Source organism: Chiloscyllium plagiosum, unplaced genomic scaffold, assembly GCF_037043375.1.
Source record: "Chiloscyllium plagiosum isolate Xiang-an unplaced genomic scaffold, Cpla_swu_hap1 HiC_scaffold_5, whole genome shotgun sequence".
Lineage (NCBI taxonomy): Eukaryota > Metazoa > Chordata > Chondrichthyes > Orectolobiformes > Hemiscylliidae > Chiloscyllium > Chiloscyllium plagiosum.
The window spans coordinates 10,482,215-10,507,520 of record NW_028270143.1 but is presented as its reverse complement, the minus strand read 5'-3'; the positions used below and the strand labels follow the sequence as shown (position 1 = coordinate 10,507,520).

The window sequence follows — 25,306 nt, the reverse complement described above, 5'->3', positions numbered from 1 at the left end:
AGCAATGAAATCCAAATTTAGACTTTATTCCATTCCCTCTTACCAGTAATTAGGTGCTATCTATCTTTCCCGGTATTCTTTGCACATTATCTAATGTTGCTTCCTGGCTTTCATTCCCTCAAATAGTATGCCTTGGAATTTAGGAAGTTAATTGGTGATCTGTTCAAAGTTTCTTAGGTACTTAAGGAAACTGAAATGTTAGAGGGATTCAATTTTTGTTGGTTGAGGAATTTAGGATTGTGAGCATAGTATAGAAGCTGGAGCCACTTTCAGTAGTGAAATTAGGAAACACTTTTCTATAACGAATGATAAAAGTTTAGAATTCTGTCTGTAGTGGCACTAAGTTAATTGTAAATTTTAAATTTAAAAAGATGTATTTATTGACTAGAAGTATAAGGGGTGTGATATATTGGAAGAATATGGAGTTACATCACAGATTATTCATGATCTCAAAGATGGGTGGAACAAGCTTGTGAGCTTAAATTGTTTCCTCCTGTTCCTATGTTCTTATATTTTCCTAAATTGCAGGAGTGATTTTCCAAAGGTTCCTTTGCATCATCAGCTGTGACTTTGAGTAATTTTAAACATTGTTCCTACTGTTTTTGAGATCTGTTTGTTTAATTTTACCCATTTGAACTTGATGCAGTTCCCAATGCTCATTGAAGTATTGGTATGGTTTTCCTGTTACCTGCAAATATTAAGATAAAGTTGCCATTGTTCCTGGTGGGCTGCTCTCCCATTAGAGAGAGAGGGAGACAACTGGTGGTGAGTTTATCCTGAGGGTCACTACACATTGGCGAGGGGTGTGATTGAGAAGGCAAGACCTTCATGGTAACCTCAGCTGGTATTGGAAATTCAATCCACGCTGTTGGCATCACAAACCAACCATCCAGCCAGCTAAATGAGCTAACTGACCCCATCTTCAACCATTCTTTGCTTGGAATATACAGTATACAATGACATGTGATCATGGGTGAGTTTATGAATATTTGAAGCTTATATCTTTAAAAGGCTGCTGAACACAATGGTTACCCTCTGGCAGTCTTTTAAGATTTGCATTTGCATTCTCAACTCACTGACAGTTTTTTTGTGGATTTTTTAGTATAACGTCCTCACTTATCTGGCCTCTGTTTCAGTGTTGAGCTCTCTGCAGGAGATCTATGGAGTCTGTGAGCAGGGCGAGAAACTGTGAAAGTCTTCTTCCAATCCAATTGCAGTGTCCTCACTGAGACACAGAATCCAAAGCAGGAAGTTTAAAGCAGAAAATATAAATTAAATTTAAAGTATGCAGGCAAAGCGAGTTAAAGATTGTGAAACAAGTTCGGGATTAAAGAAGAAAGGTAAAAAGCACAGATGGAAAACACAACAAATATGTAGGCAAAAGTGGGGACTGCAGATGCTGGAAATCAGAGTCTAGATTAGAGTGGTGCTGGAAAAGCACAGCAGGTCAGGCAGCATCCGAGGAGCAGGAAAATCGACGTTTCAGTCCGGGGTGGAGAGGTAAATCAACTAGGTTGATTTTAACTAAGGTTAAAATCAATTCTCCTCCTCTCTCTACAAGAATCTCAGTGAGTGTACTCTATGCTACCGTCTCCCCAGCCCCACCCACCCCCCTCCCATTTATCTCTCCACCCCGGAGGCTCCCTGCCTTCATTCCTAATGAAGTGCTTTTGCCCGAAACGTCGATTTTCCTGCTCCTCGGATGCTGCCTGACCTGCTGTGCTTTTCCAGCACCGCTCTAATCTAAACAACAAATATGTAGTTAAAAATCACAACACCAGGTTATAGTCCAACAGATTTATTTGGAAGCACCGGCTTTCGGAGCGCTGCTCCTTCATCAGGTGGTTGTCAAATATGTACTCATTTTTTAAACTCTGCAACATTAACTTTCTGCTCAGGAAATGACAGTCCACAATTGTCATACTATTTTTGGGAGCTGAAACTTGTTCCTCCGTCATTTTTATTTATTATTAAAATCTTATTTAACCCTTAACATTGTCAGCAATATTTAGTTGATAAGTGATCCAAATACAATCCATCGCAGTCATCTCAATGATGAGTCAATTGGCAGTAATTGTGGTCGTGTCCATTGTGCGCAGTTTTCTCTGACAGCATGTTCTGAATTTCTCAGTACAGCTGTATGTGCAGACTCCAGAAGTCAGATTTACCATGTAATAGAGTTGTTACGGTTAGACGAATTCTGGCCATTCTGTCAGTATATCTGAACAGATTCATAAATTAATAACAGTGATCTGAGGTATTAAAGCAAAAATGACCTTGATGATATGCATTAAATTGTGATTAGTTCTCTTCCTTGGATAAATGGCTTTAACCTTTACATTAGGTCTAATCTTTAATTTGAAGTTAATTAAATTAATTCGTCATTAGATCATTAATTTCAGCTTTCAGCCTTAACACAATGTAATATTCAGGTCTATTTCTATGAATGTATTCAGGTGTACAGACCATTGAATAATGTGCCATTAATTCACGTCGGTGCCATTCAGTGTACATCAGTTAATTGTTACTGCTCGAGTAAATACTGAATCTTTCATCGGCACAAAATAAGCTCCTATCAATGTACATTTCCTTAATTACATCCACTGCTAATCAGAGAGGTCCATTCAAATCTCAATTTCTTGTTGTTTGTCCATATTCTTTAAATATCTTGCGTGCTATGTTTATCTGATTCTCTGCCAAATGCCATAACTGATCTTGTATTAATAAACACCCAGTAGATTTTTGATATAAACTTAGGAAATAGGAACAGAGGTAGACCATTCGGCCTGCTTCAAGTCCTAATAACATTCTATTTCACATTATACCTTCCAGCTTCCCATTTATGCTTAATACAAATCCTGTATCTGCTGCAAAGTTTCAATTTGAAATATGCATCAGGATGATCTCCCTATTATTCAATTTATAAAATCAGTAATTTCATTGTAAAGATGGACCTAGAAATGCTCCATCTACTGCTGTTTTTTAAAACCGATGTAAACAAGTAGTCAAATACTAATAGGTGAACAGATTGAGAAAGCTAAGCCTTACAAATGACATCTTACATCTTTAACGTCCATTAAAGATGAAAGCCACAATATTTGAAAATACCCCAAAGGTATTTGGTTAAATGGTTATAGTGAGCTGCCAGCTCATGATGCTGTGAAATGGCTGAACACCTGAGCAGTAGGTGCAAAATTCAGAGAGACTAGCATAAGTTCAGGTTATTTAAGTACTACTTAAACACCAGGTGCACTGCAGTTGAAATGTTGGAAGTTGTCATAACATGTCTGAACAGGTTGATTAAAATTATCTTCACTGTAAAAGTGAGTTATACCTAGGAATGATACAACACACTAGAGATAGGGGGTAAGATTTGTTTTTGACACTGCACTGAGGGCAAATGCAGAGGACAAGAGATATCACCTTTCCACAGGAAGCCTGGAACACCCAGACAAACTCTTAGGAGCCAATGTGACCAGATAACTTATTATTGAATATCAGGAGTCTTTGATGAAATGGTGACGGAAATTTGGTTACCTCATATGAGTGGTCAAGGTCAGTGAATGATGTTGAAGTGCTATCAACTGGCATGCACTCTTCAGTACACTACAGCCTCAACATTCACCTATCCACAGTTTATACCAATCACCACTCATAGCCAACATAACACTTGGTCTCACCATCACAACTTGTACTCTGCCACAAACCCATGTTTCACAGCTTGTACACACACTTGCAGCTTTTCAACCCCCAACAGCCATATTGCTTCGACATGTTACACCATTCTGACTGACACATTCTGGCAAGGGGAAGTGAACATAACTGGCATTAGTGGCATTGAATTGGTGAGGTGGGGTGGAGAACAGCCTGGCTGTGTGTCTTCTCCTGAATGGGGCAAGATGCTGCTCATTATTGGAGCAGCCATCACTGAGGTAGTGGCTAGCAATGAGGCTGAAACAGTTGAAGGTGACAGGGTCCTCCTATCCAGTCCTCTTCCTCACATGCTATTTCCCACTTAGCCCACACTCCTCTCTAATTTCCAAGATTCAGACTGTATAAGTATAGACCTCTACCTCCCCTCACCATAACCCTACTCTTGTTCCTTCTCCATTCAGTCCCCCAAAACTGCCATCAGGGTCAAGCAGTATTGGAAAAGAAAAGGCTGAAAGAGCAGGATGACAGAAACAATAAAGCAATACCAAATGTGCTCTCACACTTACAGCCACCAGTTCATATCCAAACAATGTATGTATTTTAAAAGGAAATTTTGGACAGGATCTGCAGTCGGTGAGTCATCTGTGATTCGATGCCGAAGGAGACAGAAAGGTTCGCACATGTGTTGCCTCTCTGGGAGGTGAGACCTTACATGAAATCTGCTGAAAGTGAGGATCTTGGTGGAATGGCTGACAGCATCAGTGATGCATATGCACAATTATGCTTGGTGCATTGTCAGACCCATCAAAAAACCTGCAGAGAATGTGCAGGAATACAGGAGTCAGCTTGGCATAAGGCTTTGCTCAGAGCTTGGAGCCCATCCTCTGTCACATGGAAATGCCAAGTGTTTTGTTGAAGTGTAGAACATTAGCGACCTCCCTTATACAACACTTTCTGAGTCCTATAAAGACCAATAACTTTTTAAAAATGTTTGAATTTCCAGTGACTGGAAGGCTCACATGACAAGATTTCAACATTTAAGACGTCTACTGTAACAAAGATGGGAGAGACCATGGTATTGTGGTAATGCCACTGGATTTATAATTCACAGCCCAAACAAATACTCAATGGACAGGATTCAAATCTCAAACTACTGTTGGTGGAATTTAAATTCAAGCAATTAATAAAATCTACAGTCGAAAGATAGTTTCATGGCAGTATTACTGAGACTTTCTTCAATAATTATAAATGCCTACCTGGTTTACCAATGTCCATTTCTTTTTATTGGGGGAGGAGTGGCCTTACCTGGTATACATGTGACTCCACATCCACAATGATGAGGTTGACTCTTATCTGCTCTCTGAAATGGTCGAGCAATCCACTCAATTCAAGGGCAGTTGGGAATGAGTAACAAGTGCTGGCCTTGCCAGTATGCTCACATTCCAAGAATGAATAAGAAAAGCAACACTGACTAAGTAGCATTTAGCAGGCAAGTAACACACTAAATGTCAGAAAACGTGTCCCCCTTCTACAACTCTACAGCATACCTGAAAACCCCATAATTATAGGTATTTTCCTCATCAATCTATTCATCACAAATGTTCTTACGCACTTCTGGAGCAGATGGGACTTAAACCCAGGGCTCCTGACTCTGAGGTATGGACATAATCACTAACCCCGTTATATAGTTCACTGCCTTCTATTCGTAAAATTGCAATTTTTACAGGAATCCGTTCAACATTGCTCACATTTTCCAGTGGCTTCCCTTCCATCCTTCTATTGAGTCATAACGCCAAGTGACCATCCAAAGGCATTTCTCACAGATTCCAGCGAAGTCTCAAACCTAATATTGGGAAGGCCCAATCTGGCAGTACATTTCCCCCTAACCAGTACAAGTCTTCTGAATTCGCTATATTGCAAGAAAATGTAACAAATGATAAGACACCATCTTTCCTTCCAGATTTCTGCTTGGAAGTTCACTTTCCTCTTTGCTAGCCATACTGTCTGCAGTCTTTTGTCTTTCTCTGTGACAGCTCCCTCTCTCTTTCTGTCCAACACCTTGGAGATTGATAGTCTGTCTACAGTGAACACACTTGCTTTTGCCTTATTATTTAAGGTGGTGTTGTTTTGCACTATGTTCTGAGTAAATTGCACCCTGGCCCTTCCTGTTCCCATAGTCACCAAGTTTTTTTTTGGTTCTGTCTTGTTGTCAGGGAGAATTTGAAGCAGATCATGTGACCTGCACCACTGTGCTATTTCTTCGAGAATTAAAGAGAGAATCTCAAACTGTAATATGTTATAAACTTGGATTCATAACAAACATTGGATGGCAAACTGAGAGATGTTACTTTGCCTGCTCCAGCCCAGAAGGAGCCATACGCATAAAGGTTTATGGCCAATTTACCTTCACAACACTTGGGCATGCTGCTCTCCCTGTGTTTTGACACTGTTGTCCTTGCAGTGGGTGGCAGATTTCAGGAGAATGTCCTTAGTAAAACAGAGATATCACACACACTGTTCCTTGCTGAGGTTCAGGTCAGAGATTTGCTTCATAAACTCTCTGGGTGGGTCTGACCACCTGCTGATACCTTTTCTTACTCTCCTTCTCCTCATCTTTTTCCATTCCCTGCCATGTGTTGAGTTACATCCTCTCATTCTACATGTCATGCTGCAAATAAAGTGGGTGGATATGTAATTCAGCACCATCTCTGGGAGAACTCGGTCTCTACAAAATCCTTGTAGTCAAGACCAAGCCCAAGTGACATATCATCCCTTTGGACTTCAGCGATTTTTCAGAAAAAAAATTCTAGAAAGCAACAAGCACTTCTAAAATTAAACAAAAAACTGAAATGTAGGTGGTTGATAATCTCTTGAAAGAAGAATGATGGGCTCCTTCCTGCAGCTAAACATGTGGTCAACCGTATCCGATTACAAGAGGGTGGAAGCTGAAGCTTTGAAATGGGAGTACTGGTGTCATACCGATATCCTAATAGAAATTTGCCCTTGTCTCTTTTAGGTAGAAAAGAAAGGGTACATCTTACCAGCATTTGTAAAACTGAGGATGTTTTCTTCCTCCTCTTCCTGAAAAGCAATATGACATTTATGGCGTTGCTCGATGCCTGACATCCCGTTGTAGTTCCCCAGATGCAAGCCATGTGTGAGTCTTAAACCTTTCCTCGCTGCACATGCACTGCAACCTCACTTATTTATATTCCTTGTATCCTCTATGATGACGGCTAGTGCAAAATACCTGATCAAGTTGTATACCATCTTTTTTAAAACATCAACAGAAACTCCTGCTATCTGCTTTTGTTAATATTTCTATGTAACTTTCTCTTTTTTTCTCTCCTTATTCTAATTATTCTTTTTTAAATATATATTCTTTCAATCTTCTCATCTGCTTTTTCTGTAAGTTTGATATTATCTTTAATCTTTTTATTTAACCACATATTATGGATCTTTCCTTTGCATTTTCAAAATGTGATAAGCTGTGTAATCTGAAATATCCCCTCAAAGGCCTGCCACCTCTAAGCTGTCCTTCATGCCCTCATAATTGCCTTTTTTGTAAGTTTAAAAAACAAGTCTTGGACCAACCTTGCTCTCACTCAAATTGGAATAAAATTTAAATATCTTATGGTTACTGATACCTAGGAATTCCTTCATTGTAATCTCATTAATTAATTCTATTTTGTTATAAAATATCAGGTCTAGTATAGTTTGCTCTATGGTTGGTTCCTAAGCAGTTATTACTGTTCTAAGAATCAATCATGAAACAATCTATTAACTCCTCTTTCTCCTGAATGCCATATGCTGCAAGCACTGTTTATCTACATTACAAAGGTAACTACCTTTCAAAAGTACATAATTTTCTGTGAAGTGTTTTGAGACTTCTTGAAATCAATGGATGCATTATGTACATATCTTAATGTACAATATTCTTTATGGATTGTGCAGTTCAGTTATACATTGATCGATCAACATTTCATATTTTTACATGTGACTCATCCACATTCAAACGCTTCTGAAACTGTACTATTTGGTTTTGCTGAGCTGCTCAAGACCATGTCAAGATTAGTTAATCAAATGCAATTTAGAATATAAGAGTGAATGGAGAGCATTAACATATTTTCACCTCACAAAAAGCCAACAAAATTCCTTCTCATTGTTTTGGGATCTAACTGTTACGGCCATTCTAAGAAACATTGAATTATAGAATGGTGACAGCAGAGAAGGAGGTGAGTCCACCCAATGCATCTATGCCCGTTCTCTGCATGAGCAACTCACCTAACTTCACATCCCTGCTTTCTCAATAGCCTTGCAAATTTCATTTCTTCAGATAACTGTCAATGATCTTCATGCCTCAAGCAAGGGGTGACATTGAGAAGACAGGGTCTTCAGGTTAATCTGAAGAACTATCTACTTTGTTCAGAATGCTCATGATTCCTGACAGTTCACTCTTTTTAAATTTATTCTTTTAAAGAAAATGGTCCAATTTCTCCAATCTACCAATGTATTTCCTCCACATCTAGTTTAACAAGGGTGTTAGATTTTAAAATGTAATCCATTATTTTCATTTATATAATTTACCTTTTATATTAATAATCAAAGCTGTTTAACCTGGTTATCTTTTGTTGATCCCCCTAGAGAGTGATCTCACTCACCCTTATTGATCTTCAAAGAAAATAGACCTGGATAGGCTTTGGAATGATCAATCGGTGTATGAGTATGGGTGTTTGAGGATGAACCTCTCAGTATTACCATTTCAAAAAGTGACGTTTTAAATCTAGCTTGCTAAAAAGATGCAGTCTGCCAGATGGATTTTTAAAATAGAAATAAGCTGTTGAGTGATTAAGAAACATTCAACTATGATAAATTAAACTGTTTTGTCACTCAATGCTACAAAATTGGAGCAGAAAATGTGTTGCTGGAAAAGTGCAGCAGGTCAGGCAGCATCCAGGGAACAGGAGAATCGACGTTTCGGGCATAAGCCCTTCTTCAGGAAACGGACCCCACCACCAAGGATATATTTCCCTCCCCTCCCCTATCAGCATTCCATAAAGACCACTCCCTCCGTGACTCCCTCATCAGATCCACACCCCCCACCAACCCAACCTCCACTCCCGGCACCTTCCCCTGCAACTGCAGGAGGTGCAAGACTTGCGCCCACACCTCCCCCCTCACCTCCCTCCAAGGCCCCAAAGGAAACTTCCATATCCGCCACAGATTCACCTGCACCTCCACACACATCATCTATTGCATCCTCTGCACCCGATGTGGCCTCCTCTATATTGGGGAGACAGGCCACCTACTTGCGGAGCGTTTCAGAGAACACCTCTGGGACACCCGGACCAATCAACCCAACCACCCTGTGGCTCAACATTTCAACTCCCCCTCCCACTCCACCAAGGATATGCAGGTCTTTGGACTCCTCCATCGCCAGACCACAACAACACGACGGTTGGAGGAAGAGCGCCTCATCTTCCGCCTAGGAACCCTCCAACCACAAGGGATGAACTCGGATTTCACCAGTTTCCTCATTTCCCCTCCCCCCACCTTGTCTCAGTCAAATCCATCGAACGCAGCACCGCCTTCCTAACCTGCAATCTTCTTCCTGACCTCTCCGCCCCCCACCCCAGTCTGACCTATCACCCTCACCTTGACCTCTTTCCACCTATCGCATTTCCGACGCCCCTCCCCCAAGTCCCTCCTCCCTACTTTTTATCTTAGCCTGCTGGACAAACTTTCCTCATTCCTGAAGAAGGGCTTATGCCCGAAATGTTGATTCTCCTGTTCCCTGGATGCTGCCTGACCTGCTGCGCTTTTCCAGCAACACATTTTCAGCTCTGATCTCCAGCATCTGCAGACCTCACGTTCCCCTACAAAATTGGAGCATCTCACTGAGTTCTTGATTAATTTAATATTTAACTACACTCTTCAGCACAATTTATATTTTGCCCTCCAAGTTGCTGGAAATTGCAAAGCCAGGGCATGGAGTATATTGAAATGAATTGGGAAATAAATGGAGGAGGTACTAAGTAGAGGGTAGATAAATAGGAATGAATTCAATTTCTAATCTGGTCCTTAAAAAATAGTGGAAACAAATGATTTGATTAAGTCAAAGAAAGACAAATCTCTTTTTTCAACAATAATTCCATGCTAAATTGCCCGTAGTATTAGGTGTAGGGGAATGGGTCTGGGTGGGTTGCTCTTCGGAGGGTCGGTGTGGACTTGTTGGGCCGAAGGCCTGTTTCCACACTGTAAGTAATCTAATTCACAACTCCACACTATTAGTTGTTCACTTTCTGGGCCAGAGGAGTTGATTGGAAGTCATTAACAATTACCACATTGTTGAAAGTATACTCATGTTACTAATCCCTAGACTTAACATTGTGTGATGAATTTATTCAGCAGCTCATTTCCAAATGCGGCAACGTCATGAAACCTGTAGGGAGGTTAAAGGTTCAAAGTCATTTATAGGAAGGCAACTATGAAGCTGCATAAATTGTTCAGCAACTTGCCATGATGTGCAAATCAGAAGTAATTTCTCCTGGCCACACATTGTTGGCTGTTTAGCACATTAATACTTATCATTCATGTGATGGTGCCCTTTTTTAGAATAAAGGCTAGCCAATTACAAATCCTAATAAAATGTTTACTGGGGAATTCCGCACAGCGGAACATTAGAGTGATGAAAAGGAGGGAGTCTAGTCTCCTTTTTGCCTCCAAGATCATAGAAACCTCAGATGGACAGAATAGACTGACTTGCTGCTCATTTATGCTAAAATAATAGGAATCAATCAAGAGAACCACAAAGACCATTCTTGGTGTATATGACATAAGAACAACATGTGGGCGGCACGGTGGCACAGTGGTTAGCACTGCTGCCTCACAGTGCCTGAGACCCGGGTTCATTTCCCGCATCAGGCGACTGACTGTGTGGAGTTTGCACATTCTCCTCGTGTCTGCGTGGGTTTCCTCCGGGTGCTCCGGTTTCCTCCCACAGTCCAAAGATGTGCAGGTCAGGTGAATTGGCCATGCTAAATTGCCCGTAGTGTTAGGTAAGGGGTAAATGTAGGGGCATGGGTGGGTTGCGCTTCGGCGGGTCGGTGTGGACTTGTTGGGCAGAAGGGCCTGTTTCCGCGCTGTAATCTAATCTAATCTAATCTGTCACAATATTCTTATACTTCAGTTTTAGTGATTTGTATCTTTTTCTTCATTCAGTTGCAGCATAAATTTGACCTGATGTTACAGTAGAATCAACTTAAAATCTCGGCTGTGTCTCCAAGCAACAAAAGGTGGCAGTGTGATGACACAGAGTCGGCATTCTCTGTATAGCTGAATTGAAGTTCAGATATATGCATCATTGTAAAAATTGCAGAGCCTGAGTCAGTCAGAGTGCCACTGTAAATCTAGAAACTAATAGCTACAGAATGAATCTCTTCTCATAATGAATCAATGCACACTGAAAGCTTCTTCCAGATGCTCAGCACTGTGATATCATGCACAAGTAAATGTATTTGACATGTTGTTTTATTATGTGCAGAACAATTTGTACCCGTAAAAAAAAAACAGATCGCCATAGTAACAAAGGTTTTTCGGAATCCAGGGTTCAAAGGCTGTCTCTCAGATTTTCACATTTATTTAGTGCACAGCTGAGCACCTCTCGCTCACTCTGGATGCAGTAAGAGTTCACAGGATATAATTTATAGTAATGCCACTTGCATCAGATCAGTACTTCCGCAATTGCAAGAGATAGAGCAGTGATCACAAAAAGAGATGTCAGTAGCTGTGCCCCAATTCCTCCTCAAAATCCTGATGCCAGGTTTTACAACCCTTCTGAGACTTGACTGCTGCAAATGAAGAAAAATCTATGTAATATTAAAGCAGCTGCTCTGTCTGTGATTAAAGCCATACAGTCAGCACGAGGAGTTCAGTCAAAAAGAATTACTGAACCTCAACCTAGCTATTCTGCATAAATATCAAATACGAATCCATCTCTTAAATATAGTTTTACATAAAAATGGAAAAATTTGGACAAGGTATCTCATTATTATACAAGCAGAATACAAACAATAAGAGAATATGCCGTCCACACAAAGGGAATTCACCATGTGTGGAATGACAAGGATAGATTTTGCCAGTCCCCCACAAATGGATAATCACACCAGTGATCACCAGCATGTTCTAATGATGAGGCAGATTCCCCTATAATTGGATAAATATCTCTATAAATTTCTCCTTTAGCAAAAGAAACATTCAAAAATGTCTAATTTTCTGCACACTTACTAGCCTTGAAATGAAATCACAGGAATAGGGGTTCAGTTTGACAAGTAGGGGTTCAGTTCTTAGGTGATGTAGACTTTACTGCAGTATTAAAGGAGATCTGTATTGTTAGATATTGCACAGATATAGGTGAATGAGAAGTCAAACCAATGAATCCATTATCAGAACTGGTGGATGTCAGAGACCTTGCAATACTATCTGTAGTATACTAGCCTTCCTTTGACCAACACAATAGATTCACTAATTGTTTGTTTCTGTTTGTGGGACATTGTTACACAAAGAAAAAGGTCTGGTGTGTTCACCTGCAGAACAGTGACTGCGGTTCACAGTGATTCATTTTGTACTGAATAATTTGGGATGTTTTTGAGAGATGTGATGAGGCTCTGCATATTTGTAATTTTTTTCTTTTTTGTGTGGCTGGGGTGAGATTGTAATGAGCACTGAGCATCAACTTTATTACTGAACTAATGCCAAATTCGAACTGGTCCTGATTCCAAATAGTCTGTGTATTTAAAGATAATGATAATGCAGTTATAAGGAACCACAGTTTTCCAGTTGAGACTTCATCTATGGCATTACCTAACTTGTAGCAAAAGTTTTTCTTAGCATTTGCAATAGTATCTGTGGGGGACTGACTTTGTTAGGAACAAAAATCATATTTTTCTTCATATGGTGTGAATTTAATCGGGTTGGGGAAAGGCAGTGTTTAGGTTTTGTTGTGCTTCAGCAAGGTGAGGGCCGTCTGCTCAAGTAATTCCAATGGTGGGGGTGGGTGGGTGGGGAGTGAGGGGGGAGGTGGTAGAGATGAGACTTGAAGAGCTCCCTGATAGTTCTTAACTTTTTTCCATCTTTTTTTAGTGAGTTGCCCAATTTATTCATTCAGTTTTGAATATCCACATTTTGCATTTTTAAAAATTCAAATGAAAATGCTATTGGAATTTCAGATGAGCTAATTTATAGTGTAAAGTCTAACAGTATAATTACAGCATCAAATGATCTGTTGAACTAGTCTGTGGCTGAGGACTTCTCAAACCACAGGGGATATATAGTAGTGTCCAGTAAATAGTTAGTGTAATGTATATAAAGGTATTTGGGGAAACGGGATACAATTAAATCAAGAAATAAAATGATGTAGTTGTTTGTAAAACTTGAGTGGATTTTAGTTGGATTCAAATATGTCTGTAGTTCGCAACTCTTGTTTCAGATTTGAAATAATTCCCTATAAGTGAATTAGAACTGTAACTTATAATAATTTTATTTAATTTTTTAACTTGTATTACAAGCAGTTTTAACTTGATTCAATTTATAATATATACATAATTTATAATCTGTAATAATAACCAGGATTTAGATATGTATCCTAGGCTGGCATGTCTTTGTGGATACGCATTTTTGTAAGTACTGTATTTTGGTAAAAACAAGGACTGCAGATGCTGGAAATCAAATTCTAGATTAGAGTGGTGCTGGAAAAGCACAGCAGGTCAGGCAGCATCCGAGGAGCAGGAAAATCGACAGGGGGGAGAGATCCCCGCAGGCACTCTGCGTCTATTCCTGATGAAGGGCTTTTGCCCGAAACGTTGATTTTCCTGCTCCTCGGATGCTGCCTGAACTGCTGTGCTTTTCCAGCACCACTCTAATCTAGTACTGTACTTTGGAAAAGACATTAAAACTGAGTTCCATCCTATGATTTGTAGCATTCTGGTGAACATTAGAAATTATGTGACACCATTTGAAGAAAAAAAGGAAACAGTCCTGTTTCTCTGTTAACCACTGCCACCTAAAAACATTTATTTCGTTATTTTTGCAATCTTGGTGACGTTTAGTGCTGCTTTACTTGCCTACAGAACAGCAGTTACTGCACTTGAAAAATACTTCATCGTGTTTTGAAATGTTTCATATGATAAGGCACCATTATCAATACAAGCCTTATGATTACCTGCTTCACAGATAGTGGCTAAACATGCTTCACCTTAATCACAGACTTTGATCCCATTAACTAAGAAAGGAAGAAGACAGTGTTAAACATCTTTGCCATCCAATCAATATTTTTAAATAATCAGGCTACATTGCCATAGAATACATTTTGTCATGAAGATAATGCAGTATCTTTCATGTTCTGGAAAAAAATAAAAATGTTAATGATCCTCATATTTTCACTGCCTGTTTACTTTTCAGGCAGACCAGATGTCTGGTTTTCACATTCGCTCAGTGTTGTGTGTTCCCATCTGGAACAGTAATCATCAGATCATTGGTGAGTGGAGACATAGATATAAATTTAACCATGTTTTTATCGACAAAAAAAAAACCCTTTAATGCTGATTTCCTCCTCAGCATGTGCATCTGGGAAAAATCTGAATCAGTATGTAGCTGTATCTTCCCATCAGATTCAACACGCAATGCAAATGTGCACTTATAGGCCGCACTTCGAAAACAATTTTGTTTTGAGTTTTTTTGCACAAGAATGTTGGTTCCAAACAACATCCAGAAACACCTGGCCTCTGTTTCAGTTTGGATGTTGGTGAGAGATCATGGTGGGGGAATAATGTATTTCCAAGTTAGTTGCTCAGCTGTTCAGTTGGAGATGATGCCAGGTTTAGTTGGTGCAGATTTAACTGATTGAGTCTGAGTGCTGAAGTTGAATTAGCATCTATGAATAAGTTGAAGGCTATGCATGGAATTTGTGTCATAAATAATATCTTTTAGTTCCATATGCATAGGCAGCTAATTTTTTTTATGAAATGTGGGAATGTCATTTAATACAGTGAATTATTTTTCACAACATCTCTGCCTAAGTGGAAAGAGACCTTGACACTGATAATCATCTATGAAGATATATATCAAAAGGAGAAATCACACACTCAGAATGGGTAGTCAATGAAATGTCTACAAATATAACAAGCAGGATAGACTTGACAAATAGTGATGAGGGGCTTCTGCTGTACAAGCTGGGTTTCTTGAAGCTTCAGTGTGAAGTCTGCACTGCTTAAATGTTTTTCTGCTGGTGAGTATTCAAATGATTGGAGCCAGTTTGCACTCTTTTTCATGATGAGGAGCACTATCATTACTTATCATATCGTAGGGTGTTTTACATTATTAGCATAGTTGTCCACATTTTCACTCTAGTCTTTGGGATGGTATTGATCTGTTAACAGGCAATACTATTTTCCTTAACCATTGCAGTTCTTCTGGTTTACCACAGTTCTCATTCTAGTTTGTACAGCAGTGAAGGCACTGTTACTAGCTCATTTTGAATTCTGGACAATCTGACACTCTTAAATTTGAAGAATTAATGTGAACGCAGAGTCAGAAACTGTTTAGATCTGAGATAGTTTGGGACGAATGTCTATGTGACTAATCAAACAAGTTTAGAATTAAACTTTAGATTGTGAATAACAAATGTGAGAACTTATAAATCAAAATGCAAATTCATAGTAAAATTGTTCCCAGTACAGTCTTATACTTGTTTCCAGCTGAGCCATATCAGAAAAAATTGTGCATTAAGGAAAGAGCATTATTAAGTAGCCATGGAGTCTGAGAACTCTGAAGCACTGTACAGAGTTAAAAAGGCTGAAGCTTTATAATGTATCATTACATTGTCTTGACTATATTTTCTTGCTGAAATCCAGAAATTAATATTTTATTAACTGTTGATTAGTGTGGCTAATCATCTCTATAAAATTTGTTGATGGTGACTGATTTTATTTTGCATTGTAATATTCAAAATATGAGTTATTTCACGTAATGTACAATGATTGGGAATAGGTTATCTATAATCTCTCCCAGTGTGGTATAGTAACGAGCTTTACCTGCTCTCATATAAAGTCAAGGTGAAAGTCCTTCAGATCCTAGAAACAATACCAGTGGATCATTTAAATTTATTTTCTGCTATAGGAGTTGCTCAAATTCTTAATAGGCTGGATAGAAAAACGTTTGATGATGCCGATCAAAGGCTCTTTGAGGTGAGTTTATTACTTTTCCTATACTATATTATCATAGCTGTTCAAAAACGCAATATTTATCACATTCTGTGGCATACAACATGATGTTGGCACTTTTCTAATGTAAGACTTAACATAAAGCTGTTAAAAAAGCTTTTGGAGTTCGGATATTATTTGTAAAATGTCCCTTAATGTTAATCTCTGTTGTTTATTGGTTGAATATGATTGATTGTTTGTATGACGATGTCTATGAGAAGCAAAGTAGTTATAATGATTCCTTGTACTAACTATATAAATACCGTTTTTTTTAAAAATCAGAGGTCCAGGACTTCTAGAGAAATACTGATATTGGTTCACTCATTCATGACTTAAACTATTTAAAGAATGACAGTTGATTGAGATAAGCCTTATCTCTCCAAGTTTCTGGTGATTTTAATGCATTGTAACTTTTATGTCATTAAAAGAAAGGAATGTTATGTCATGAGAGGTGACTCAGTGGTTTCCTCACAGCGCCAATTCCACCCTTGGTTGACTGTGTATAGTTTGCACATTCTCCCTGTGTCTAAGTGTGTTTCTCTAGATGCTCTGGTTTCCTACGACAGCCTAAAGGTGTGCAGGTTAGGTAGATTGGCCATGCTAGATTGCCCTGTAATGTCCAGGGTTGTGATAGGTGGGTTAGCTATGGTAAATGTGGGGATATGGTAGGATGCTATTTGGAGGGTCAGTGCAGACTCGATGGGCTGAATAGCCTCTAACTGAATTCTAGAGATTCTATGAGCTATGACCAAATAACCACACTGCTGTAAAAGAGGGTATAGATTGATCATTACCAGAATCAGAGCTGTAATCTTTTTAGTGCTTTGGTTGTGATACCATATGAATATTCAGTATGTAGCGTAATTGCCTTAAAGACGGAGCTTTTATAAATCAATAATAAATAATTATGGGGGAAGGTTTTCCCTGTGTGCCATGTGCAAAATTTGTAAACCAGTGAGAAACAGATTTCTAATTTTATTGTGATTTGAATGTTGAGGGACCATTCTTCATCAATGTGCTATTACTGTACTTTGTACTGGCATAGCAAAATTCTAGTATGATGAAAGAGCCTCAAAAGCCACAGACAGACTGATGTCTTTGTTCACATGGGTCATGGAAATTACTTATATCCCATCCAAAGGTAGATCAGTATTGGTGATTTTGACGTGGGGCACAATGCGTTATTACAATTCCTTAAAAAGCAAAGAAGTAATTTTGCAAATATATATTCCGGTGAAGCATTTACTCATGTCAAAGGGTACAAATATGGTGTTTGGAAAAGTATAACATCTGAAGAGAGAGTACCTTTTAATGCTTGATGGAGATTATGAAGCACAGTTCCTTCGGAAAAGAATATATTTCTTCTGTCCAGTAACTTGTTTCGTAACTTATGGAAATATGAAGCAAATTGTTTGAGTATATGAGCTAGCCATGTACAAAATGAAGGAATTGTGTGGATAAGATCTTAGGGATGAAGTAGAAAAAAGTAGACTTTATGCTTATTGAGATCTGAATGCTGATTTTAGGCAATTGAAAATATTTTTATCTTTTTGAAACCAGTGTTAGCATTAAACTTTTCTGATCAGTTTCAGCTTGACCAGATATAATTAAATAACCATAGTTCATTTTCTTCGTTAGCAGGGAGCCATTGTTAGGCAGTGATCCCTTTAATGAAGAAAAACAATGACCATTCATTGCATGCCTTCTTATGCTTCTTTATTGTTTCACAATCAAAACTCCATCAAGTTCCCTAAGTTTACCTCCCACCATAACTTCTGTTCAAATCCTGTACCGACAGTATTTAGACCGTGTCATTAACAGTTCCAAGAAACACCTCTCAAAGTTGTGAGGCTGGGCAAATCTTTGAGGAATTTCCAGGTGTATATATTGTATACTACTTCAAGTGGTGATTTTCGGATTGATTGTATTTTCCTATGACAAATAACCATGAAAAATTAATCAGAATATTATTAATGCATGGTGAAACTAAAAATCTAAAGTCTGATAAAGGTAGTTGTAATTGTTTGCATTACTTTAAAAGGGAACATGATGTTGAGATTCTTTTTCTAAGTGAAAGAAATAAATTGTACTCCATTTACATTAGAGCCAATTTATCCACACTTAAACAATTTACTCAAACCAACACACTAAAATTAATGCACATTTCATATGTTGCAGTGTGCTGGAATAGCAATTTGTCCAGCTATTTTCTTCAATTGATGACAGTTGCAGATAATGTCAGTCCATTAGTCACAATCTGACAAGATCCGGACTCACTGTGCTCTCTATGGTACCAGTGAAATAATACATATTGCTTACTTCTGGAATTTGAGTTCTTAATCAGAATCTGTGCAAGCAATCTATGGTTTGTTCACTCAGAATCTGTGATTCAATCGTTACATGAGAAATTAACTTGCTAACCAAATAAAATGACAAGGAACTTCATGAATAAAGTTGTGAGATAAATTACATATTTAGATTGGTGTTCATGAGACATACTTAAATGACGCAAGTAGTTGAAAGTCTCTCACCTAGTTGCTACAGTAAATTTGTTTGTGATTTTTTATTAAATATTCCTGTGTTTTCTTTTGCGGGTTCTAGGCCTTTGTCATCTTCTGTGGTCTTGGCATCAACAATACAATAATGTACAACCAAGTGAAGAAATCCTGGGCAAAGCAATCAGTGGCTCTTGATGTGAGTCTGATTGTTAAAAATATATTTTTCAAAGGTTTCATCAAATATGGAAAATTTTGAATTAAATGAATAATTAAATGTGTGATTATTTATATATTGTACGTGGAATTACATTTTGAAAACTGTGGTTGTATATTCAGAGAAAATCTAGACCGAGAGATGAATGCAGTAAAGACCTATACTCTGATCTCCTGCTCACTCCTTGGATGTCAATGGGGAGTATTTGTTGTGTAGCATCACTACACAGACAACATCAGTTCTCTAGGGTCAGATAATACTGCCTGCAGTCATGTGCTTGTCCTTCATTGCTATCAATGACAAACTACATGCATGCCAAGCAGCTAGAAGCTTGTGGTGCAGCGTTCTCCCAGGGAATCTGTGGATGCTTGCCTAACATTATTCAAAGCAGCACAATGCAAATAAATTTCTCCCTATAACACTTTGACAGTCCCTGACAACTGTCTGCCACTTAACCCTACCCCACTGTGCCTGCTTGCTTACTTCCAGTTTTCAGTGCTCAGCCCTTGAGCTACATTGTAGTAGCTTTTTTATTGATCATAATTTATTTGGCCTCCGGATGGTTAAAAATTATAAAATGGAGCTGAACTTATTGTGGGTATAAATAATTCAAGGCACAGGATGTCCTGACAGTGTAATTGTGGTATGGTCTTGTGAGGTGAGGAAAGATCACAGCAACTGTGCTTCTTTAACCTTCTCTTGTACACACAACACAATAATTTTGTTGTGTTTTCCTTTTTTGGTATATAGCGATCGCAATTCAACTAAACCAGATCAAAAATGAAGGACTGCCAATTGCTAGGTTTTCTTGAGTGAAAGAGAGTGAAGTTTTATTAACAAATACCTCACAAAACAATAAAATAGAACATCCAATCATCAAACACACAAATACAGGTAATGAACCTATAAAGGAGGTGTGTCTGGCACAGGCAGAAAGGTAAAGGCAAACGCAGTTATAGATCTTAACAGTCCTTGAGATATGTGAATTAAAAGGCCTGGGTCCAACAGCTTAGCTGTTGCTCTTATTTTGAACAGGGGCATATACTGAGTTCACAATGAATACCTATTTTTACAAACAAAAAATCAAAAGAACGGAGGATGCTGGAAATCTGAAATAAAAACAGAAATTTCTGAAAATCTCAGCAGATCAGGCAGCATCTATGGAGAGAAATCAGAGTTAATGTTTCAGGTCCAATGACCCTTCTTCAAAACTGGTGATAGCTAGGAAAAAGTTGTTTTTTTATGCAGAGGTTAGGGTGGGTGGTGTAGTGATTAGAATGAGGTCAGTCAGATAGACTTCATAGAATATGAGTTCCCTGATTGTACCAGGTTAACAGCCCCAATCAGGGAGTCCTGGTTGACAGATGTAAACAGGAGTGTCAGGGGTACAGTTCACTCTAGGAGCCAGCTCTGGGAGTTAGCTGAGTCAGTGTCATGTACTATGCATGTGTAAATGAAGGATGCCTTGAGCCACATCCCATTAACAGTAAAAACCATAAGAAGAGTCTGTTCTGGTTTTAAACTTTTTGGACATCCTTTTGGTCACCGCTGACATTATCAGACTGTGAACACGAAAAAGATCTGTACTGGCAAAACTAAAACAGCTGGTGGTGATGGGAGAAACAAAAGAGCCATCCCAGCCACAATTGAAACCTTTCTGGATCCGGCAAGACCAGATTGCCATAGAGGATGGCATAATATTATCAGGAGCAAAAATGATAGTTTGAGCAAAGGGCACCATTAGATACTGCCTGAACTTCACCAGGGATTCCCAGAATGAAGATGCTGGTGAGAATGTTCGTGGCCAGAATTGGATGCTGACATAACCACAATGTTGGGACAGTGCCCAAAGTGTCAACAAGGACAAAGATTACTGTCAGCAGCTCTCCCAGATTTGTGGGAATGGCTGGGTAAACCCTGGACTCAGTTACACTTCGACTATGCTGATCCATTCATGGGCTGTATGTTTTTTAGTCATTGTGTATGCCTATTCAAAGTGTGTAGACGTGCATAGAGTTCATTTGTCAAACATGATTGAAAGGTTCTGAGCAAGTGTGGCAGCACGGTAGCTCAGTGGTTAGCACTGCTGCCTCACAACACCTTAATGCTGTTACCGCCTGACGCTGTGGGCACAAGAGGTGGGCTCCAGTCTGGTACACGCCACTAGTAACCGAGGCAGAGTCTGAGGAACCAGACCTGGTGTGAAAACTCCCCAGGAGAAGCTACAGGAAAAAGAACAGGCCTATGTCTTTGAACATAGAGGGGGTGGGATGTAGTGATTGAAGTGAGGTCAGTCAGGTGGACCTCAGAGAATATGAGTTCCCTGATTGGGGCTGTTAACCTGGTCCAATCAGGGAGTCCTGACTGACATATCAAAACAGGAATGTCAGGGGTTCTGTTCAGACTTGGAGCCAGCACTGAGCTAGCTGGGTTAGTGTCATGTACTATAGATATGTAAATGAAGGGCGACTTGATGGCAGGATACTGGCCTTTGTTGGATTATTCACAAAAAAGGTGAAGATAGAGCTCAAAGAGAGAGAAGAACAATTAGGCAGACAAAGAAGTGTATAACAGTCAGCCTAGGAGAATGAATAATTGCTAATGGGAAGTATTAGTGGTTAACAATTGGTTAAGTGTAATAACAGACTATGTGATGACAAGGCCTGGTGAGTGCGATAAAGTTAATGATTCCTGGTGAAGGGCTTATGCCTGAAACGTCGATTTTCCTGCTCCTCAGATGCTGCCTGACCTACTGTGCTTTTCCAGCACCACACTCTTGGCGATAAGGTTAAGGACATGGGAGAAGGTGCCTCAATCCTTAAAGTTGTTGGAATCCTTATTGAATCCAGAAAGCTGTAGAGTTTCTAAGTGGAAAATGAGGTGCTGTTCTTCCTGCTTGTGCTGAGCTTGCCTGAGACAAAGATATTGGATGGGAACAGCGTAATACATTAAAGTGACAGACAGTTAGACGCTCAGGGTCTTTTTGCAGACAGAACATTGGTGCTCTGCAAAGCGCTCACCCTGTCTACTCTTCATTTCCCCATTGTCGAGGAGACCACATTGTCAGCAGCGAATACAGATTGATTAGATGCAACAACTCAAAGGTATGCACCCCTCTGGAACCTTCCTACCCTACCCTCACCATTGACACCATTCCATCTCCTAACCCCAACTCCTGTTACATATTTACTATCCCTTTTGACCTTCCACTGTCCAATGCTGAATATTCTGTACTCAGCAAATATATCCATTTTATCCCTCTGCATTCCCACTTAAATAAATTTCGGGCATGATATGAAGTTGAACTCTTCTTCTGTCACCTTCGCCTCCGTGCCCATTTCTTTGGACAAAAGTACTCTCCCCGTCCCATAGACCCCTTCACCCAGCTCCAACACACTCCCTCCACGTGAAATGACTGCACTCTATACTCTCGAATCCAACCCTGACTTGTTATTAACACTGCTGACCAGGATGGTGCTATTGTTATCTGACAGACTGACATCGACATTGCAGAGGCTGAGTGCCAGCCCTCAGACAACTCCTCCTTTCTCCCCCTGGACCATGACCCCACTATGCAACATCAGGTCATTGTGTCCACAATAATCACTAAGTCCATTTCATCTTGTGATCCCTCAACCCCCCCCTCACCACTGTCTCCAAGCTCATAGTCTCCCAACCCCACACAGCCTGCTTCTACCTTCTTCCCAAATCCCACAAGCAGGTCTGCCTGGGCAGACCACCTGTCTCTGCCTGCTCTGCCCCAAAGAAGTTATCACTTCCTACCTTGACTCGATTTTTTTCTTCCCTTGCTCAGTCCCTTCCCACTGTATCTCTGATTCCTTTGACACTTTACGTCAGTTTCAGAATTTCTAGTTTGCAGCCTCCAGTAGCCTCCTCTTTACCATGGACATGCAAACCCTTCGCAAGGCCATTTCCCCTTCAGGATGGTCTCAGGGCCCTCTGTTTCTGTGGGAAAAAAAGGCCTGAACCTTCCCCATCCTCCATCACTCTCCTTCACCTAGCCGAGCTCGTCCTCACCCTGAACAACTTGGTTTTTAACTTCTGTCCCTTTCTTCAGGTCAGAGGAGTTGCCATGGATGCCTGTCTCTTTGTGAGATACGTAGAACATTCCTTGTTCCAGATCTACCCTAGCCTCCACCCGCAAATCATTCTCTGGTACATCAGTGCTGCCTCCTTCTTGCATCCGGAACTGGAAAAGTTTATCCATTTCGCTTCCAATTTCTATCCTGCTCTCATCTTCACCAGGTCCATTTCGGATTCCTCCCTTCCCTTCCTCGACATCTGTTTCCATTTCTGGGGATTGGCTGGCCACCAGTATCTATTCCCCATAACCCATTGTTGGTAACTAATTGTGCCCATTAGCAGTTATATATTTTCATGGGCTGATTGGTCTCCACTCCTTTGTATGTCTAATTGTTTTTCTCTCTTTTCGGGTTCTATCTCTATCTATCATTAACTCCTTAACCCCCACCCTACCCTACCTTCTGCATAAAAAACATTTTTCTGGCTGTCATCAGTTCTGAAGAAGAGCTTACTCGACTTGAAATGTTAACTCATTTCTCTCCACATTTTCCAGTAATTTCGGGCTTTGTTAGTGATTTTTTTTTCCCAAGTTGTTTTCTCAACAGCACTTTTTTTTAATGATTTTGGCAGAAGGTGATAGAGAGATACAGTTCAAAGTTTGTGCGAAGATTTGTAGCTCGGGTGCTCGTTGTTGTGGTTCTGTTCGCCGAGCTGGAAGTTTTTGTTGCAAATGTTTTGTTCCCTAGGACCCCTAGGACTCATAACGGCACACAAACCAACAGCCACGCTCAGACAACAACTCACCAGAACGAAGGACCCGATACCCAACATGAGCAAAAACTCATGTAGTGTACAAAATACCATGCAAGGACTGCACAAAACACTATATAGGACAAACAGGAAGACAGCTAACAATCCGCATACATGAACATCAACTAGCCACGAAACGACACGACCAGCCACACACACAGACAACAAGCAACATGAATTCGACTGGGACAACACTACTATCATAGGGCAAGCCAGACAGAGAACAGCCAGGGAATTCCTAGAGGCATGTCATTCATCCACAAACTCCATCAACAAACACATCGACCTGGACCCAATATACCAACCACTACAGCGGACAGCTGAAACTGACAACCGGAAGCGACAGGGACAGAGCACTATAAACACCGGAGGAAACATCAAAGAAGCACTTCACAGGAGGCTCCCAAACACTGATGATGTCGCCTAGCCAGGGGACGAAACGTTTGCAACTAAAACGTCCAGCTCGGCGAACAGAACCTCAACAGAGATACAGTATCTTTGCTGTTTCAGTCCATGTTGCTTCTTCTCTCCCTTTCTGCTCAGAAGCTGCTGTTGATCTACCTTCATGGATTCTGGTGTCTGCTTCATTGTTGCATTTCAAACTGGATAGTTGTAAACAAATTTTCATCTCTCAGTATGTGCAGTTGTCATGCAAGTGTGAGTTAAGCAAAAGATGCATACACCTTGACACCTCATTGAGTTTCAGTGTCTCATTTTTTCCATGCAGGTTGACAGGGCTTGTCATTTTAGGTCAGCAGTGTCCTTTTTGAAACTGTTCTTTGTCCGTGAACATCTTGGAATTAAAGTCAGATGAGGAAAGTTTAATAGTGATAGTCCATTTTCATTACAATCTGAAAAGTCTGCAATTGGCATTGCTGTGGGTGAAGTGAGTTAAAGTGTCTAATCTACAGCTGCGGATAGTGGTTGCCAAGGAAACATTTCTTGTTAAATTTTCTCTGTTTTGTAATTTAAAGGTGGTCACACAGAAATAAGCATTGGAGTTTAGCAAGGCAGCAGGTTCTATTGTTCTGATATAACAAGTGGAAGTAGATCAATGAAATACACTTATAATGTATATTACCTCAGGACCTCAAGAATACAATCTTAAAAATAAATCTTTGATTTGAAATGGGGTATAGTTGACAATTATTGATGACTCTTATTTAGCTTTGAGTGGCTTCTGAGGTCAATTTGAGATTAATTGTCCACCAAGTTGGTGTGAGACTGGATTTAGCTACAGGATTGACAGGATAGGGGTGTGAGGCTTCTTTTACTACGAAATATTCTGAACATATTGAGTTTGAACTGCAATCCAACAGTTTTATGATTATTTTGCCAATGGCAACTTTTATTTCCATTTGAGCTTGATTTGTCTGGATTATTATTCCAGGTCTCGAGGTTATGAAACCGATAAGATTGATTGTATGATTCTAAGGTACCTTTATCCTGTTGATGAGTACTGTTGGTTAAAGCTTTAATTGTGTGTTCGCCAGTACCTGTACAAATAAAACAGACAGAGATCACCTAATGAGGCAGAGAATGGCTGCCTTCGGGAACCTTTCTTGCCAAATACAGTGAGTGTTTTTTTTTAGCTAATATACTGTTAAACATTGCTAAAACCCTCATCCACGACATTGTTGCCTCCAGACGTAACCTATCCCAATGCTCTCTTGGAAGTCCTACTTCACATCCCTAGGATCAGTGAACTTCAGCTCATCAAGAATTGTGCTGCCTCTGCCATTTCCCCACTCTATCACCCTCCAGCTGTAGAACTCTTCATAACCGTCCACTTCTTTCCTTCCAACCGCAGGTCCATTTCTCCTGCCAAT

The 25,306-nt window shown here is 39.8% G+C and overlaps 1 protein-coding gene across 2 annotated transcripts in view; it reads left to right on the top strand.

The window, feature by feature from the left end:
- The window catches only part of LOC122549709 (dual 3',5'-cyclic-AMP and -GMP phosphodiesterase 11A-like), a 306,454-nt gene that overhangs the window by 182,626 nt on the left and 98,522 nt on the right, over window positions 1-25,306 (top strand). For both annotated transcript variants that reach the window (XM_087986987.1, XM_043689585.2), the window contains exons 7-9: window positions 14,113-14,188; window positions 15,829-15,896; window positions 18,513-18,605. In XM_087986987.1, the coding sequence (XP_087843113.1) occupies window positions 14,113-14,188; window positions 15,829-15,896; window positions 18,513-18,605 (237 nt within the window). The remainder of the gene's footprint in view (window positions 1-14,112; window positions 14,189-15,828; window positions 15,897-18,512; window positions 18,606-25,306) is intronic.